We start from the raw sequence: 18,108 nt of genomic DNA on the forward strand, positions 1-18,108 counted from the left end.
TGCGTGTGTGTGTGTGTGTGTGTGTGTGTGTGTGTGTGTGTGTGTGTGTAAGTGACCCCTAGGGATTGGATGCCTCTCCAGGAATGGTCTCTCTGGGATCCTGGGTCTCTCTCTACATGGAGATCATCATAAAAGTAACGATAACATAGGGTCTGTCCTGGTGAGGGAAGCATCCTTGCAATCCCGGTGTCCTCTAGAACAATAACAAACAGCCCACACACACATAGTGCTCAAAGCAATTTGCATCTATCATGTTACTTCAGCCCCATAACACCCCTGTGCGGTGAGGGCTGCTGCTGTCCCCACTTAGCAGCCAAGGACACTGAGCTTCAGGAAGGGAAGGGATCTGCTCCAGGCCACAGAACAGGCACAGAAGTATCTGAAGCAAGATTCAAATGAAGGTCTTACTGACTCCAAGTCTATTCATCTCAATAGACATTATCATCATCAATATTATTATTGTCAATATTAAGGGTGGTCCCTGAGGGGCAGAGTCATAGAATCATAGATCTAGCACTGGAAGGGACTTCAGAGGCCATCTAGCCCAACCCCCCCATATTTTACAAATGAGGAAACTGAGGCCCAGAAAGGCGACTTGTCCAAGGCCCCATGTGGAGTAATTTGCAGAGCTGGGATTTTTAGCTATGCAGTCTCACTCATAAGCCTATGTACCTGCCCCTTTCCCACTGTGCTTTTAGTGTTTGTGAAGGTCTTTGGATCAGGGAAACCTGGGCATGAGCTTTACGGAGGGGGAGGGTCTCTGTGGTATCTGATTGGGGAGTATTGCAGGGGTCTAGTGCCCAGGGGCAACATACCACGCTGTAGATAGTAGAAGGGGAAGTCTCCCAAATGTGTGGAGAAGGTAGGCAGGGCCAGGAGCCCCCCAGGAGGGGCATTCCACAGCAGCCAGGGACGGGAGGCTGCCCTAAACACGCGGTCTCTGATGATCTGCAGGGGAAACCATGAGGGTTCTCATTTCTTTAGAACCATTAAGCTTACAAAGCGCCCCTCTCTAGACCACCCTGGGAGAGGCAGCAATGTGAGGAACAGACCCTTCTTTTAAACATGAGGTTTGGTAGCTTCAGAAAGGTAAGTAATTTCCCCGAGGTTATGCAGCTAGCAATTGTCAGAGTCTGAGACAGTTTTAAATCCTGCCTCTGCTGCTGACTACCCATGGAGTTTTCAGTTCCACTTTTGTTTTTAACTAGGTCTGTGATTTTATCAGTAAAGGAACCAGTGAAGAAACGCCCAGCACCAATGCAGATGAACCCAATGCAGGCTGGATAGCCTCAGGATACCAAGAAGCTATGAAACTTGCCCAGGGTCACCCTGGCATGTATCAAGGTCCTATAGCTTTTTTTTTTTTCCCCTAGGGAGAAATATCAGAGGGAAAAAAAATTTGACCTAAGAAAACAGGTCATTCATATGTTATGGCAATGTTTATATGACAACTTCTCACAATAAAGCTAAAAATGAGACTCCCATTGGTGCCCCATAGCACACTCTGCAGCCTAAGAAGGGGGTAAGACCTGTGGTCCCCCCCAACCACTGTCAGGCTAGAAGAGGGAGGGCTGCAAGACAGGAACCTCCCCCCAACAACCTGCTCAGACCCCCTTCAGGGGCCTGGGTTCACCTCCAGTGTGGTGTGGACAATCTTCTCCACTGAAGAAAAGTAGGCATCCCACAAGAACTGGGTCTGCTGGCGGAGGGCGAGGACCCGGGCAGGGGTCAGCCTTTGCAGGGCTGACTTGATCTGAGGGAAAACACAGAGAAATTCAAGGAAGGACAGGCTGAGAGCTAAGCTGGGATGTAGGCCCAGCTCCATCACTAAAACATTGTCACAGATCACTGTTCTCTGGCCCAAAGAACTCAGCAGAGGAGAGACAGAAGGGCAATGATGCATCTGGGGACTAGCTCTCCATTGCCTCAGCACTCTACAGCCAACTCCAAGACCCAGGCTGACTTCTCTTTCCCTCCCAACCTTTTCCAGCCCATTCCCAGACCCTTCCTAACCCATCTGTGCACTGCATCAGCCCCAAGAACTTAGGAAAACCACACACATTTTAATATTTGCTCCCTTTTTGGCTCTCTGTTTCCTTATGAAGGAAATTTACTAAAGCTATCTAAGGCCCTTTCCAGCTCTAAAAATCTGTAATATTATAAAAATAACAATAATTCCTTTTTCTATGTAGGCTTAAGATATCCAAAGTATTTTCCTTATAATTGCCTTTTGAGATAGGGAGCACAAGTATTATTATTCCCATTTTACAAATGAGGAAACTGAAGACCAGAGAAGCTATGTGATTTCCCTAAGGTCACACAGCTAGTGAATGTCAGAGTGAGAATCAAAATCCAAAGTTCCTGATTCCAAGTTCGTACTCTCCAGCTCTAATGTTCTATGTTCTAAGGACCCTTCCAGCTCTCATATTTGCTCTTCTAAGTTCTTTTGTCAAATTTAACATTCCCTGTTCTAAATTCCCTCCCAGTTCTAACATTTTCTGTTCTAAGGACCCTCCCAGCTCAGACATCTTGTATTCTAAGGGCCCTGCCAGTTCTGACATTCTGTATCTGTGATCATCCAGGGCTAGAAAGAATTAGTAGGCACGATCTCCTGCCAAAATGGTCATATTTCTGATTTGATCTTTAAAATAATGATCATCTCTGATTTCCTCTTATCCATACCAATGTGTTCCTCCATTGGCACAGATCACTGAGAAGCAACTGAACAACATTAGGTTAGACTGGGAACCTTCCACTTGCCTCATTTTAGAGATGAGGAAACTGCTGCTCAGGGGCAGGAAATGACCTATCTTCGGTCAAACGCAATCACAGGACCTAAGAGGCTCCCAGTCTAACCTGAGGATCCCTCCTATAGCATCCCCTTACAAATGGCCCTTCAGTTTTTGCTCAGGAATTTTTGATGGGGAGAGGAGCTGCTGCTTTGTAAAGGCATCCAGCCTACTTTGGGGCCTCTTGGAGTTTTCCTGATATCAAGCCTGAACTTGCCTCTCTGCTTCTCCTGTCCCTTGCTCTGGGTTCTGATCTCTGGGCCCAGCAGACTCCAGCTAATCCCTTTTTCATGTTAAGACCCTTTAAATGCTTGAAGACTTCTCTCATGTTCTGCTAAGTCTTCTCTAGGCCAAACATTCTCTGGTCCTTCTACCCATCCTCAGCTGGCCTGATCCTGTGGTCCTTCGCCATCCTGGATGCCCTCCTCTGGACACTCCAGCTGATCACTGTCCTTCCTGAAATGTATTGCCCAGAACTAGACACAACACAGCAGATGAGGCCTGACCAAGGCAATGGGCTGTCGGACCAGCAGTGTCCTGGACTTTATGTCTCCCTCAGTGAGGTCTTGGTGGGAAGCTAGGTGGTGCAGTGGAGAGAGGGCCAGGCCTGGAGTCAGGGAGATCTGAGTTCAAATCTGACCTCAGATATTTACTAGCTGCATGACCCTGGGCAAGTCACTTCCACCTTTGTTTGTCCTCAGTTTTCTCATCTATAAAATGACCTGGAGAAGAAAATGGCAAGCTGCTCCAGTATCTTTGTCAAGAAAATTCCAAAATGGGGTCATGAAAAGTCAGACATGACTAAACAACAATGAAGTCTAACCTTACATCAGCTTTATTAGCTGCTATATTCTCCAGCTGACATATTAACCTCACTGCCCACTCAGGCCCCTAGATCTTTTTCAAACTGCTATCTAATTATACCTCTCCCATCTAATATTTATGAATTTCACTTTGTGAACCCTCCTATGAGACATTTATCCCAGTTAGGTGGTACGGTGACAACAACTGGAGTTAGGAAGTCCTGAGTTCAAATCTAGCTTCAATCACTGGGCAGCCTCAGTTTCTCTATCTGTAAAGTGATTATAGTAATAGCACCTACCTCCCAGGGTTGCTGTGAGGATAAAATGAAATAATATTTGTAAAGCTCTTTGGAAAACTTAAAGTACCTTATAAATGCTAGCTATTATCCTAATTAAATTGGATCATATCCTGTCTGACCCCATTCTTTAAGCCTGTCAGGATTTCTTTGCATCCTGCCTCTTGTCGTCTCCTTCGTTAGCCTTCTCTCTGGTTCTGAATTAGAGGCAGAGCCAGTACCAGAACCCAGGTGTCCTGATTCCAGCTCCGGGGTCCTTTTGGTTTCTTACATATCCTCAAGATCCCAGCTGTCAAATGCAGGCAGCACTCCTAAGCAGCCTGGACCAGATTTAAATGTAACTGAGAAATACTGAATAAATAGTTCATTAAATACGTAGTTAATAAAATAATTAGTGAAACAAATATTTAATACATTTGATGAAATAAATATTTATTAAAATATTTGATGAGATGAATGTTTAATAAGAGTAAGATGGAACCTAGATAATGTGTTGTTTTCTGAGTCAATCTGCAGCAGGAAGGGGTTCTTATGCATGTTTTAGTTGCCCCCATTTCTTTGAGTTTGACACCACTGGGCTAACTGACTCTGTCACTCCTTCAGTGTCCAAGTGTTCAATACCAGGAGAGCTATGGGGAAAGGAGGAAGCCCCAATATCGGATGCTCTTGGAAGATAGCTACGAGGGAGTGGGTCATCAGACTCTGAGTCAGGTTGCTTGGGTCTCCCATATGTCTCCCGGGAAGCCAGCCTCTCCCAGCCCCAGTCTCCCCTTTACCTGAAGCAGGTGCCTCTCATCTATGATGATGGCTGCAGTACCCCAGTCAATGACCTCGGAGAAGGGAAGCTGCCAACCCCGGTTCAGTAGCACAGGGATACATCCTGCCTGGAAAGGAAAGCAGAAAAGGGGGAATGTTATGAGGGAAGCCCCAGACTCTTGGACTAGACTCTCCTTATATCACTGTTGATGGTGTCAGAGAGGAGAGAGGGGTATGGTGGATCATGGAGAGAGGGCTGCCAGTGCGTCATTGATCACAGGACAAGTATAAAAGTGCATGCCAAGATTCCTCCGGTCTCCTGTAGCTCCAATGAAGGGCTTTATAATGCCCCAAGACATGAGGGAGGGTGGTTGGTGCTTACACAAGCCCAGCCCTTTCCAAGATTCAGGATTTCTCAGGTCTAACCTCACTCTATGGCTAGACACTCAAATACCTCAGAAGGCATTTTAGTGTACTCCCTTCTAGAAACAAGACTAAGCCCACACAGTGTAATCAAGGGGGAAGATCATAGAGTCTGAGATCAGGAAATTTGGATTCTGGTCCTACTCAGCTACTAACTAGTTATATGACCCTGGGTAAATCACCAGACTTCTCCAGGGTCACAGTTTCCTCTGTCTGTCTTGGCTTGTATCACCTCTAAGACCCCTCATGGCTTTAAATCCTAGGATTGCCAACAAGGCATGACCTTGGGGTGCTTGGAGATCTCCAGTGACAGGGAACTCAGTGCCCTGACAAAGGCAACCCTAATTGTTAGCAGTTTTTTTTTTCTGTCGATTGAGGTGAGAGCTGCAACTCAAACTCTTCCAGCCCACTATCGCCTCTCCAGCTCCTAATTCTGCCCTTCCCCTTCAGCTGTGTGAAGGCAGCTAAGCCTTCTCTTTGGCTAACCCTCATTCCATCCTCACATGACATACTTGCCAAGCCTCTCCTCTGAAGGACCTTAGGTTTAGCCATATCCCTCCTAAAATCCCAATGCTCTAGACTGGGTCTGGCCAGAGCAGAGGCTCCTTCAGACCGTGCACTGCTTTTATTAGCCCAGCCCAAGAACTCCAGAACTTTGGGGACACACCAGGTCCCACTGTTGATTCCTATTAAGCACATGATGCATGAAGGCCTCCAGTTCTGGAAGCAGACAGGGTGAGGTTTGGCAGGGGTGGGGAAGAGGTTAAGCTGGGGAAAGGGAACATTGTGGTACCTTCAGGGCCTGGAGGAGGCGGAAGGAGCCCAGGTGGCAGTTCCGGGGAATGAAACAGAAGGTAGAGTTGTACGGGCGTTTCTGATCCTCAGACCTAAGGGAAAGATACTGAGCGTTTCTAAGGTGGCCTTTCTCCTCCCCTTCTCCCCAGTCCTTACCCCCCCCCAAAAAAAAAACATAGGCCCCAGGAGAGCTGCTCACAGAGGACCTTCTGTCTCCCCTGAAGCAACAGGCAATGCTCAGGAAAGGGCTTGTTGACTTGACATCTGAACTCTACTCCCCACCCCCAACGACCACCACATAGGGAACTCTTATACCAGCCGCTGAGAAGCAAAGATATGAGCAGAGTGTGTACACAAAGACACACACACACACACACACACACATTCAGGCAGCTCACTACACACTGCCACAAACACACGTGGACATACCACAGTGTACAAACACAAGCACACACCCACACATACCTATATGTGTACATACATACACACAGCCCTTCACCTGAGCAGTCAGTCCTAATCCCCAAGTCCAGCCCATGTCTCTCCCACTCCTCAATGGCCCAAACCTATGAAAGGCCTTTCTGTATACAGGCTGAAGATACACCCCTACCCCTACCCCCACTCCCCAACCTGGCCTATCCCTAACTCCCCCCAACCCTCTGGCTCAGCAACCACACAGGAAGCCTATGTTGCCTACACAGGCCTACTCTGTTCCCTGGGCTACGTGTGTGTGCGCGCGCGGTGTTTGTGTGTTCTCTCATGAGGGGGCAGGCAACCCCACCCAGTCCCTGCCCTCCCTTGAGCTCAACATTTCCTACCTAGAAGGTCTGAGATGAACATTTGGAGTTAACATAGGAATCCAGTGAAGTCCCAGAAACTCGGGACCCCTTTGGCCATGGGGTCTGCCAAGATCAAGCAGACTAATGGAAGAGGGTGGGTTGAGTCACCTAGGCTGCCTTGGGTTCAGCTGTCCCCAAAGGCCAGAGGCTAGCTGGGCTGGGCTCTGCCAACTAGATTCACTGGAGTGAGTCCTAGGGACAAGCTCTCTCCAATCTCATGCTGCATACAGCTGAGTCTGGAAATCAACCATGAGCTCCAGGCTTCTACTCTCACCACAAATAGCTCCCCAATTTTCCAATAACTATAGAAAGTGACCATTTCTACAGGGCTTTAAGGATTAGAGAGTCATATTTTCTCAATATACTGTAAAGTAAGTATTTCAAGGACCATTATCCCCATTTCATAGATGAGGAAACTGAAACTCAGAGAGAAGTAGCCATTATTCCAGTTACACAGCCAGCAAATGTCAGATCATAGAATTTGGGGTTGGAAGGGACCTTAGAGATCACCTAATTTTAATCCTTTCATTTTATAGAGGAGAAAACTCAGGTCAACTCGCCCAAGGTTACCTAGCTAGCAAACAGCCATGTCAGGATTTGAACTCTGATCTTCTGACTCTAAAGCCAGTGTTCTCACCCTACAGCAGGAAGAGGAAGGTAAAGTACAGAACCCCCACATCAAAGGGAACAGGGTGTGTGAGAGGCATAAAAAGTGGGTCACCAAGCCTTTGGTCCCATGGATACCAACAGTTCCAGCCCAACCACCAGTGAGCAGGGATGGGGGGGGGGCCCTCAGGGAAAGAGTCTGGCCTGCCCAGCCCCACCCTCTTGAGAAAAACCTGTTTTGGCAGCCTTGATTCTGTCCCTTTCGAGGCTGGGAAACAGGTCCAGGGGCTTGCTCCCAGCTCCTCCCAAGAGCTCTCTGACCCATCAAGCCTAGTGCTGAGAGGAAGGTGAAGCTGGACTGGGAGGTGGGGAAGAGGAAGGACAAGGGGGCTGTGAATGGGCTCTTTTTCTGCCTAAGCTTATTTGCCCAGGCAGTTCCTGGAGCCAGAAGAATCTGGTTGATTATATGGCCTTCCTGTATTGCCTGTTGGTCTCTGACCTGTGACCTCTGGCTTGAGGGAAACTGAGGCACAGGCCACTCATGTCATCACAGGCCCAGTCCCACAGTGAAGCCAGTCCAAAGCAAAACTAAATTAGGAAGCTTCTCTTGAAAGTTGGAGGAAACAAAAGGGTCCTGATGTGGGGCTTTATCATTGCAGGGAATTCTTAGTAGAGAGCAACTCCTCTGTCGGAGACTTAGAGAGAATTGCCCGGGGAACCGAGAGTGGACTTGTCCAGGGTCATACAGCCAGTATGTCAGGGATGGGTGTTGAACCTGGTTCTTCCTGATTTCAAGGCTGGCATTCTATCTACTCTACTACTTGGTCATTCCTGAGATAAGTGTATAACCCTCCCAGCTCTGACATCCCATGTTCTATGGCCCTCCCAGCTCTGACATCCTATGTTCTAGGACTCTCCCAGTTCTGACATCCTGTGTTCTAGGGCCCTCCCAGCTCTGGCATCCTGTGTTCTAAGATCCCCTAAAACTATGACATTGTGAACCCTTGGGATCCTTGGCATGATGGATAGAGAGCTAGGCCTGGAGTCAGGAAAACCTGTTTAAATCCAGTCTCAGGAATTCACAAATTAGGTATCTCTGGGCAAGTCACCTAACCACTGTCTGCCTCAGTATCAACTGTAAAATGGGGATGATAATAGCTCCTACCCCCCAAGACTGTTGTGAGGATCAAATGAAATAAAATGTGTAAAACACTTAGCACAGGGCTTGGCACATAGCAGGCATCTAATAAATGCTTGCTTCTTTCCCCCTTCCCAGCTCTGACATTCTATGTTCTAAGGCCTATGCCTATGACTTTGCACAGCAGTGAATAGACAGATCTAACTTCTTACCCACTGACATTCCAATAACAGCTAAGTTATATTTGTGGATAGAACTATAACAGGTTAGTAAATATAGCTGAAGCTGTCTGGGGATGTCCTAACCACTAAGCATGACAACCACTTTCCCCTCCCAGTAACTCCATCAGAGACAAAGTCTTGGACTGGGTAGATATGTGCCTTGGGACAGTAATCCTAACTGGTTTTTGGTTTTGGGGTTTTTTTTTTGCTTCTTTTGGAGGGGAAGGGTAGGGCACTTGGGCAGTGACTTGCTCAAGGTCACGTGGCTAGTAAGTGTTAAGAGTCTAAGGTCGGATTTGAACTCGGGTCCTCCTGACTCCAGGCCCGGTGCTCTATTTATTGTGCCACCTAGCCGACCCATTCCTAGTTGTTTTTTTTTTTTGTTTGTTTTTTATTTATTTATTTTTTAAAAGCATTCCGGGTTAAGTAACTTGCTCAAGGTTACACGGCCAGTTATTTCTGGGTGTGGTGCTAGGTATCTGAGCCCAGATTTGATCCCTGGGTCATCCCACTGGAGCTGGTGCTCTTACTCGCTGAGCCACCTGGCTGCCCCTCCTAGTTGTTTTTTAAATGTGTTGGGAAGACTTCTTGGAGGAGGTGGGATTTCAGGAACCATGAGCTCCCATTTTCTCCATCAATAGGGTATCAGGGCTCTTTAACTGAACCTGATCCTAAATAGCCTCACAGCCCTGTAGGTACTTGGCCCCATGATGAATTCCTGGGAGAGAGATGGAGAGCCCAGAATAGCTAGGCTCCATTACTTTAACAGAGGGTGGGGTAGGGAGGACAGGGGAGGGAGGGAAGAGGGAGGTACTTGAGGTTTGCCAGGTTCAAGTTTGGCCTGGTCCTAGGGGAAAGCCACAATCCCCAGAGTCCTTGAGTGACCCCAACAACACATGAATTTAACCCTTCCCTTACAAGTCAGCCTTTAGGAGGCTCCAAGAACAGACCGTTCAGCAGCCCTCCTGCCTCAAGAGTGGGTGATCATCTCTGCCCTCCTAAGTAAAGTGGAGGCCTCTCTTTTCTGCAAAAATGCTCACTCTTCTGTGGCCTTCCTCAGGTTCCTATTACAATGCCTACCAAAGAAGGAGTTCTTTCAAGTCTAACCCGGGGGGTCTTAACTATTTTTATGTTTCATAGCAGTCTGGTGAAGCTTGTGGACCCTTTCTCAGACGGATACTTCTAATGCTTAAAATAAAATGCAAGGGGCAGCTAGGTGGTGCAGTGAATAGAACACTGGCCCTAGAGTCAGGAGGGTCTGAGTTCAAATCTGACCTTAGACACTTACTAGCTGTGTAACCCTGGGCAAGTCATACCCCTATTGCCAGCCAATAAAATAAATAAAATGCATAGGATTACAAAGCAGGTCAATTATTTTGAAATAGTTATCAAAAACATTTTTTAGGTTCACACAACCCAATAAAATAAATAAAATGCATAGGGTTACAAAGCAAGTCAATTATTTTGAAATAGTTATCAAAAAACATTTTTTAGGTTCGTACATCCCAAGTTTAGAACTCCCAAATTCTAATCCAATGTTTCCATTTTACAGGATGAAAGAGTTCCCGGTAAGTTAAGTGATTTGCCCATGGTCACAAAGCTAATGGCAAAAGTAGAATCCGAACCCAGATCTTCCTAAATCTAAATAGAGCATTTTGTCTACTACTTGCGGTTTAATATCGCTTCTCTTGGCTTCTCTAACACCAAACCATTACATTTTACCCGACTTCTTTGACTATCTCTTCTTGGCCTCTTTCATGATCTTCCATCTCTTTCAGTAGGAACATCATAAATGTGGACGTTTCCCTGGGATCTGTCCTTGGCCGCTCTGGCTTTCAATCTCATACAAGCTCAGGGCTAGAGGGCACCCCAGAAGACATCTAGCTCAACCTGAACCCCACCAGGAGTCCCTGTTTACAACACACTCAACAAAATGTTCAGTTAGCCTCTCCTTGGAGCCTCCAGCAATGGGGACCCTTCTTGCCTTCTCTGGGATAGTTCTCATTGTTAGATAGTTTTCTTCTACACGTTAAGACAAAATCTGCCTTTCTATAATTTCCATCCACTGCTTCTAGTTCCACCACCTCCAGTTTGATGAGTCCAGGTTATTTGAGGATCAGTTTAAGGAACTGGGAATGTTTAGTTTGGAGAAGAGAAGACTCTAACATTTAACATGTGATAGCCCTACTCCCTCTATACACAGAGTTTTTGTTTTTATTTTTAATGAGCTCCACCTCAATTAAAGCTGATTTCCAGCCTTACCTCTCTCATTCAGCTACAAAAATGCAAGTTATTACTATTACTATTACTCCAGACCCACATGTTCAGCTGCCTACATAACTGCTCCTCCTGCATGTTCCTTGAGCACGTTAAATTCAATAAGTCCTAAACTGAACTAAATTATTTTTCCTCTGCCAAAATAACTTCCTTGTCCTAGCTTCAGTGCTCTGTCAATGGCCCCACCACCTTCCCAGGCTCCAACCTTGTCATCTTTAACTGCTTCTCCCTTCTCTTCAACGCTTACCTGAATATAGCGACCACAATGTCCCCTGAGTCTTCTCTTCTCCAAACTAAACATTCCCAGTTCCTTAAACTGATCCTCAAATGACCTAGACTCATGACCTTTCACCATCATGTTTTCCCTCCTTTGGACACCCTCTAGATTCTTCTTAAACTGTGCCCAGAACTGAATACAGTTGTCCCATGAGTGTAGAGGAAAGAGGGACCATCACCTTCCTATTTTTGGAAGCCATGTCTCTCCCTACAAAGTCCAGGATTCCACTGGCTTTTTTTTGATAGCCCATTATATTTCTGACAAGTAGAGAGCTTGTAATATACTAAAGCCCCCAGATCTATTTCATTTTTCATTTGTTTTTCATGTTTTACACTTTTCTGCATCCCCCAGGGGCTGGCAAATAGCCTGGCATGTAATATGTACTTGGTCAGACCAAGAGCTCACATTTTTACAGCCATCTGCAGTTTACAAAACATTTTTCTCACAATCCTGTAGGGCAATACAAGTATTATAATTACCCCCATTTTACAGATGAGGCGACTGAGGCAAAGTGACCTGCCCAAGGCCACACAGCTAGGAAGTGTCAGAGCAGGGATTCAAGCCCAGATCTCCTGATTCCAAATCCTTTGCTCTTCCCGTAACACTAGTCAACACTTATTGACCAGTTGTTTCTGACAGGTTGCTGAGTGATTCTGAGGCTCATAGTATCAAAGAACTTTAGGAGTTGGGAGCGACCACCTAGTCCAATCTATACCTAAAAAGAGAATACTGCCTATAATAAGTGACCATACAGTTACTGCTTGAAGAGCTCTAATGGGAGGGAAAGATCGCTTATTAATTTCCAAGGTAACTCATTCCTTCAAGCTGAAGCTATCTTCCAGTTGGCACATGGACACCTATGAAACAGAAGAATCCTTTCTGGACAGCTATTCAGGTCCTTCTCTGACAGCTGGGACAGAAATGCCCTGGGCTGAGAGGATGCTTCCCTCCCCTCATTCTTGTCTACCCCAAGGGTTCAGGCTGGACTAAAGGTCAATTCTAGTGGAGAATTTTGTACAGTGGAAAGAAAGTTAGACCTGGAAAGAAAAAAATTCCAGAGGCCTGGGTTCAAGTTCTCATTCTGCCATTTACCATCTGGGCCTCAGTTTCCTCATCTGTAAAATGAGAGAGGAGCTTAACTAGATCAAGGTTCTTTCCAGTTGGAAGGAAGCGTCCTTCCTTTCTTAACATGCTTGGGGATGCCTTCATCCCCAAGCATGTTACTTTCCCTTTTCACAACTCAGTTTCCTCTGGTGAAGGAAGGGAAGATAATCCTTGTGGTCATTCCTATACACCTTGGGGGAGGAGGTGATCTGTTCAGAGTCCCTCATTCCTCAGCAGGGAGTGAGGGCAGCCTTTGATGCCTAGAAGAGCTCAGGATTCCAAACATTTTAAACTGATTTTTCTGAGGCCACCCCACATGTTCCCTTGCCTTTTTCTCCATGTGAGTCATGGAGAATTGGAGGTATTGGGGGCAGGGAAGAGAGGGTGGCAGTCTAAGGTTGGAATAAAGTAATCATTTCTCTTGTTTTTAAAGTCTGGGGGGGGGGACCTGTAAGCTTTAGAAGTTCCCTATGAGAGAACTATTCATCTTTGTATCTCCCCTCATTCTTTAGCCCAGCAGTCTGTAAACAGTGGTGGCTTATTAAATATTTGATGAATTGAATTGACAGAGAGTCTACAATCTGTCCTCATGGCCACACCTTTTGAGGCCTCACTGTCTGGACTGAAATTTTCCCTCAACTCCAGAAATCATAGGAGCATAGAACTGAGACTGGGAAAAAAACTTTGGAGATTCCCTAATTCAATTATTTTACAGCTGGGGAAAGTGAAACCCAGAAAGGGAAAGTGATTTGCCCCAAGTCACACAGCTAAAAAGTTACCAGTTTGAGATTCCAACCCTGGTCCCCTGGCCAGTCTGCTACTCCCCAATATCCTTGGCACTCTTCCCATTAACTTCTAATCCTAAGATCCTGTTCTCCTAGTACCATTTTCTTGCCTCCCTCCAATCTCCTTTTCCCTTCAGTGGATCCTCAGGGTATTCAAGAAGTATACGGAAGGGGAAAGGGGAGGCAAGACTTACTGCTCAGTGATGTGGTCCTGCTCACATTGACTGTCCCTGTGGCCTTTGGTCTCACCATGGCGGTCACTGGGGATCGAGATAGCATTCTGGTCCCGTTGGTTGGAAGAGCCAGTGACCCACATGTCTAGCTGTCCCTCAAAGGCCAACAGGTCTTCTCTAGGAGGTGGAGTAAGATGAGCCAGTTGGCTTCGACTCCCACCCCTCTGTGGGTAGCTCTGGGGGAAGAGGGGGAGGGAGACATCAAAGCCAAGCCTGAAAGTCTCTGGTGTGGGGCTGGCTATGGCCACCATGGCTTGCCCAGGATCAAATCCCAGATCAGGCCAAGAGCCTGAGTGGATATGGAAAATGAGATGATTCTGTCCTCCATTCCATAGAGGGAGCAGCTGGGGGCCCAGGGCATCCCCTGTGAGGACAAAGAGACAAGCTTCCTCAGGATTGGCCGTGTGGTATGGGGAACCCTCAATGGAAGCCAGGACTTTATGGTGAACTTCAGAGATGGGCTGGGTCAGCCCAACTGGGTACACAAACACCTTGAAGCCGTGGCTCTGGCACCTGGAGGTATCAAAGCATGTCTCCATAAGGCAGCCAAACTGCTGGTTCCTCCATTGGTGAGTGCTACAGGAGGGTGGGCAGGGGTCTTTGGTCAACTCCTCAGGCCCCACAAAACTCGGTAGAAGCTCCTGATCCAGCCATCGAGGCCAGTGGGTCAGCGTCTTGGGTCTCAGGCCAGGGGGGATGGCAAGCTGTTGCAGCCGAGGTGCCCCGAAGAGGACAAGAAGGAGCCAGGAGGCTGAAAGTATCAGCCAAAGATATTTCCTTCTCCTGGACTGCATATGTCCACTAGGTTACGTGGGATACTGTGGGAAGGTATGCAAGAGGGAGGGATGCTGTGCAGTAACGGGGCTTCACGGAGGTGGAGAGGCAAGAACAATGTCCATTCAGCTCCCCTTCTCTACCTAAAGGGGCCTGCTCCAATCCAGTCCTCCATCCTTATCTGCCTGCTCCCTATGGCACAGAACTCTGCTGCCTCGGTCTCGAGAACTGAGCCAAATGCCTTTTGTCTTGTCTACCTCCCGGGTTGCAGAGCACCTGCCCAATCTGATGCAACTCAACTTTTAGCAGGAGCCAGGTCAGTTGGGGGCTACCGGGATGAACGGAGAGCAGGGCCAATGAGTTTAGTTTACAGGTCATGCCCGTGACTATACCAGGGGCAATGGGCACAGCAACTCCACTCTTAAAGAATCCAAATAATTGAGGGACCTTGGTAATCTAATCCGCCCCCTTATTGAGAAGAGTAGGAAAAAAGGTTTAAAAAAATTGGGCGACTTGCCCAAGGTCAAGCAGTAAATTACTGGATGACCTGGGACTTTAATCCTTTGATTTCCCCTTAGCTTTCTTTCATTTAGAGAGGGGGCTTCCTTCTGGGCCTTGGGGAGCTGGGAGTCTCCAGCCCAGGGTACAGAACCTCCGGTCAGGACAGGCTCTACCCAGGACTTTCAAATCCAGGGCTCCTAATGGGGTGAAGAGCAGAGGGAGTCCCATGGGGGTAGAATCAGATTTTCTCCTTCCAGTCCAGGCAGCCCCTATCACCTCTGTGACCACTGGGTCCGCAGGGTCCTGCCCCAGCAGGAGCGATGTTCACGCTTGCTTCCCTCTGACTCCAGGAATGCCCACCTTAGGGGTGGATCTCCAGGCAACCCAGCCACATAGAAACTCTCAGGACCGCTCCCGGGGAGGGGGTGTCAGTGACCCCCTCCGCCCTGCCGCTCGGACCCCTGACTTCCAACCCGGGTCCGGGCCCCTCTTCTCCTGTCTGTCTTCTGGGAGCTCCCCTTCTCTCGGGTGCGCTGCCTGCCTCTGCCTGAGTTCGCCTCCGCCGCCGTGGTTCTCTCCCGGCAGGTTCGGTCGCCACCTCCGCTGCCCCTCCGCAGGCTGCCGGAGTCTCTGGCTCCGCGTTGCCAGACGCTCGCTCTAGAACCCCACTGGATCGCTGCCGCCGCCCGCCCGCGTCCAGCCCGGCGCCAGGTTCCAGGCTTCTGCTGCTACTCCGACGTGCTCGCGTAGACTCCCCTGGCTCCTAGCCCCTCTGACCGCCAAGCAGCTGTGCTTCGGTCTAAAACGCACCCCCTCTCTGAGCGCCCACCCAGCGCCTCCTACGCTGCCCTGATTGGCTCTGCATCCAGAGAGGCGGAGCCTTCGAGTAACCCCTTCCCAGCCAGCCCTCTGACCCCCCAGGGAGAGCGCTGTCCACACCCGGCGGTCCTCAGACAGCCTGAGCTAGCTTTCGGACTCGGTCCGGATCGTCCCGCTCCGTCTCCTTACGCACTGGATCAAAGAACTGAGAATTGGAAGGGCCTTTAGAGATGACACAAGATACTCATTTTTCGAAAGAGGAAACTGAGGCTCAGCGAGGTTAACAAACTTGGTCAATGCACTCCGTCACCTAGGGCCTTTCTAATACGGAGCTTGGCGAAGAGCCAAGAAGTTTCCTTTCCTGATGCCCCAGCTGCTAAGGTCCTTCTCCGATACATCATTGTGCATCGATTAAAAAAAAAAACCTATGGACAGATACCTTTGTCCAAAACGTAATTCGTCACCTTTCCCCTAAACCCTCCTCCCACCCACCTTCCCTATTACACACTCAGCAAAACCAAAACGATCTCTTCGGCATTCAAGGACCTTCATCACTCAGTCACCTCCTACCTTTCCAGTTTTTTTACACCTTACTCCCTACTTTGTAATCTTCATTCCAGTGACACTCCATATATCTCAGCTCCGAGTATTTTCTCGGACTGTTGTCCTCCATGCCTAGAACACTATCCCTCTTCTGCTCTGGCCACTGACATCCCTGGCTTCCTTCAAGTCCCAACTAAACTTTCACCTTCTATAGGAAGCTTTCCCCAACCCTTCTTAATTCTAGTGCCTTCCCTATGTTAATTATTTCCTGTATACAACTTGCTGGTGTATATTTGTTTTGCAAGCTAACTTTCCCATTAGACTATGAGCTCCTTGAAGGAGTCTTTTGCCTGTCTTTTGCCTCTTTTTGAATCCCCAGTAGTAGGCACTTAATAAATGTTTGTTGATTGATATGTATACTACAACTCTTTCGGTCCTTGAGGAAAGGGATTTTTTCAGGGATTTTGTCTTTGTAAACCCATTGCCTGAAATGTGTTTAATAAATACAGATTGATTGGTTGAATTGATCTCCTAACAAAATGCTGTTCCCACAGCTCAGCCTAGCTAAGCGGGCATGTATCCTTATCTTTCAACTTGCTAGGAAACAGGAAAGCAGAATGGTATGGTAGTGAGGGCCCTGGTCTGTCAATCATGAGACCTTGTTTCTAATCTTTGCTCGGTGTACTACTAACGTTGTGTGTCTTCTCTTAGTCTTCTTCCCCAAACCACAGGCAAGCCCTGGGTTTGGGGAGGGAGATAGAGGCCCTTGCTCTCAGAGGACCCCTAGTCCAGAAATCCTTAGCCTTTGTGTGTGTGTGATGGACCTTTGGCAGTCTAGTGAAGCCTACGGACTGTTCAGAATCATATTTTTAAATTCGTAAAATCAAACAGGATTAGAAAGTAAATTAGTTGTATGGAAATTTGGTTAACAAAATTAAAAATAAAAACCAACAACTTCACAAAGCCCCAGTTAAGAACCCCTGATACTAGACACAGCTCCTGTCCTCAGGGAGCCCAAGGTATTACTGGGAGATAAGGGACACACAGGCAAGAATTCTCATAAAAGCCAAACATCAACCAGGAATAAATTCAGGAACAACAGAGTTCATTAACACTGAAGGAATGTGGGGAGATAAGAGTGAGCTGGTTTAGTCAAAGTTGAAGAAGGGAGTAGGGTCAAGGACCAAAAGGAAAAGAGGAGGAAGAGGGAGAAGGCCCTGGAAGAGTTCCCATTTCCACATCAATTTAAGGTTTGCAAAACTTCTTTCCTCACAATATCCAACAGGAAGGCAAGAGACTGAGAGACTGAGGATCATGGATTTTGAGCCAGAAGGGACAACTCCCTTTTTGCAGATGAAAAGAACTGGGGTCCAGAGAGGTTGGCCAGGGTCACATAGCTGGTAAATACCCAAGGTGCAATTCAAACCCAAGTTTTGCTGACCAAGCTCAATGCTAGATCCAGTATGCTGCACTGCCATGATCTCACAGCTAGGGAGTAGAAGAGCCAGAGTCCCTGACTGGCCCTCCACTCCCCTGGCCAGTTCTGGAACCGTCCCCTCTCTCTTTCCCCAGCAACCTTTCCTCTATCTGGGTTATGTCAGGAACTGCCTTCCTCTCTAATCTCTCTCAGCATCATCTCCTGCCTGCAGGCCCCACTCCCACTGTGGAGCCTGGGTGTCTCTCAGCCTAACTGAGACCTTGACTTGTCAGGACTGAGTTGGGAAGTGTTTCCCTTGAGGCCTGAATGCAGAAGATGAGGTGGCATCAGCAGATGGTGCTGAGTTGGGCAGTGCCCAGAACCCTCCTAAAAACAGATGTGACCGCTGTTGACAGCTGATGGGCCTATTTCATCAGGACCCTCTATGCCATGCTTCTGCCTCCCAGGCCTGAGTCCTTTGTTTCATTTTAGAGCCCACAGAACACACCAAGAAACTTTTCCTGATCCTCCTGGTTGTTTGGGATCTCTCCTTCAACAGCAACAACAGGAAACATTTATAAGCACATACACTGTGCTAAACTCTGGGGACACAAAGAAAGGTAAAAGACTGTCTCTGCCCTCCAGGAGCTTACAGTCTAATGGGGGAGATGGGACTTGCAGCCAGCTATATACTAACAAACAAAAAATTGACAGG

The 18,108-nt window shown here is 47.7% G+C and overlaps 1 protein-coding gene across 4 annotated transcripts in view; it reads right to left on the reverse strand.

Annotated features, from left to right (window-relative positions):
- The window catches only part of EXTL1 (exostosin like glycosyltransferase 1), a 29,011-nt gene extending 13,107 nt beyond the window's left edge, over positions 1-15,904 (reverse strand). For 2 of the 4 annotated variants that reach the window (XR_011166584.1, XM_069078828.1), the window contains exons 1-5: positions 13,301-15,897; positions 5,861-5,954; positions 4,665-4,772; positions 1,634-1,753; positions 816-948 (exon numbers count right to left, since the gene is read on the reverse strand). Coding sequence is in view for 3 of the 4 variants with exons in the window: in XM_069078828.1 (XP_068934929.1) it covers positions 816-948; positions 1,634-1,753; positions 4,665-4,772; positions 5,861-5,954; positions 13,301-14,133 (1,288 nt within the window). In the remaining variant the exon portion in view is untranslated. Of the gene's footprint in view, positions 1-815; positions 949-1,633; positions 1,754-4,664; positions 4,773-5,860; positions 5,955-6,327; positions 6,357-13,300 lie in introns of those variants that run through there. The other 2 variants (XM_069078830.1, XM_069078829.1) reach the window with 2 other exon arrangements.
- Between the last annotated feature and the right edge of the window lie 2,204 nt (positions 15,905-18,108).

This window comes from Petaurus breviceps, unplaced genomic scaffold (assembly GCF_028583685.1).
Source record: "Petaurus breviceps papuanus isolate PSGF00001 unplaced genomic scaffold, PetGlider_PUasm1.0 91041, whole genome shotgun sequence".
Classification (NCBI taxonomy): Eukaryota; Metazoa; Chordata; class Mammalia; order Diprotodontia; family Petauridae; genus Petaurus; species Petaurus breviceps.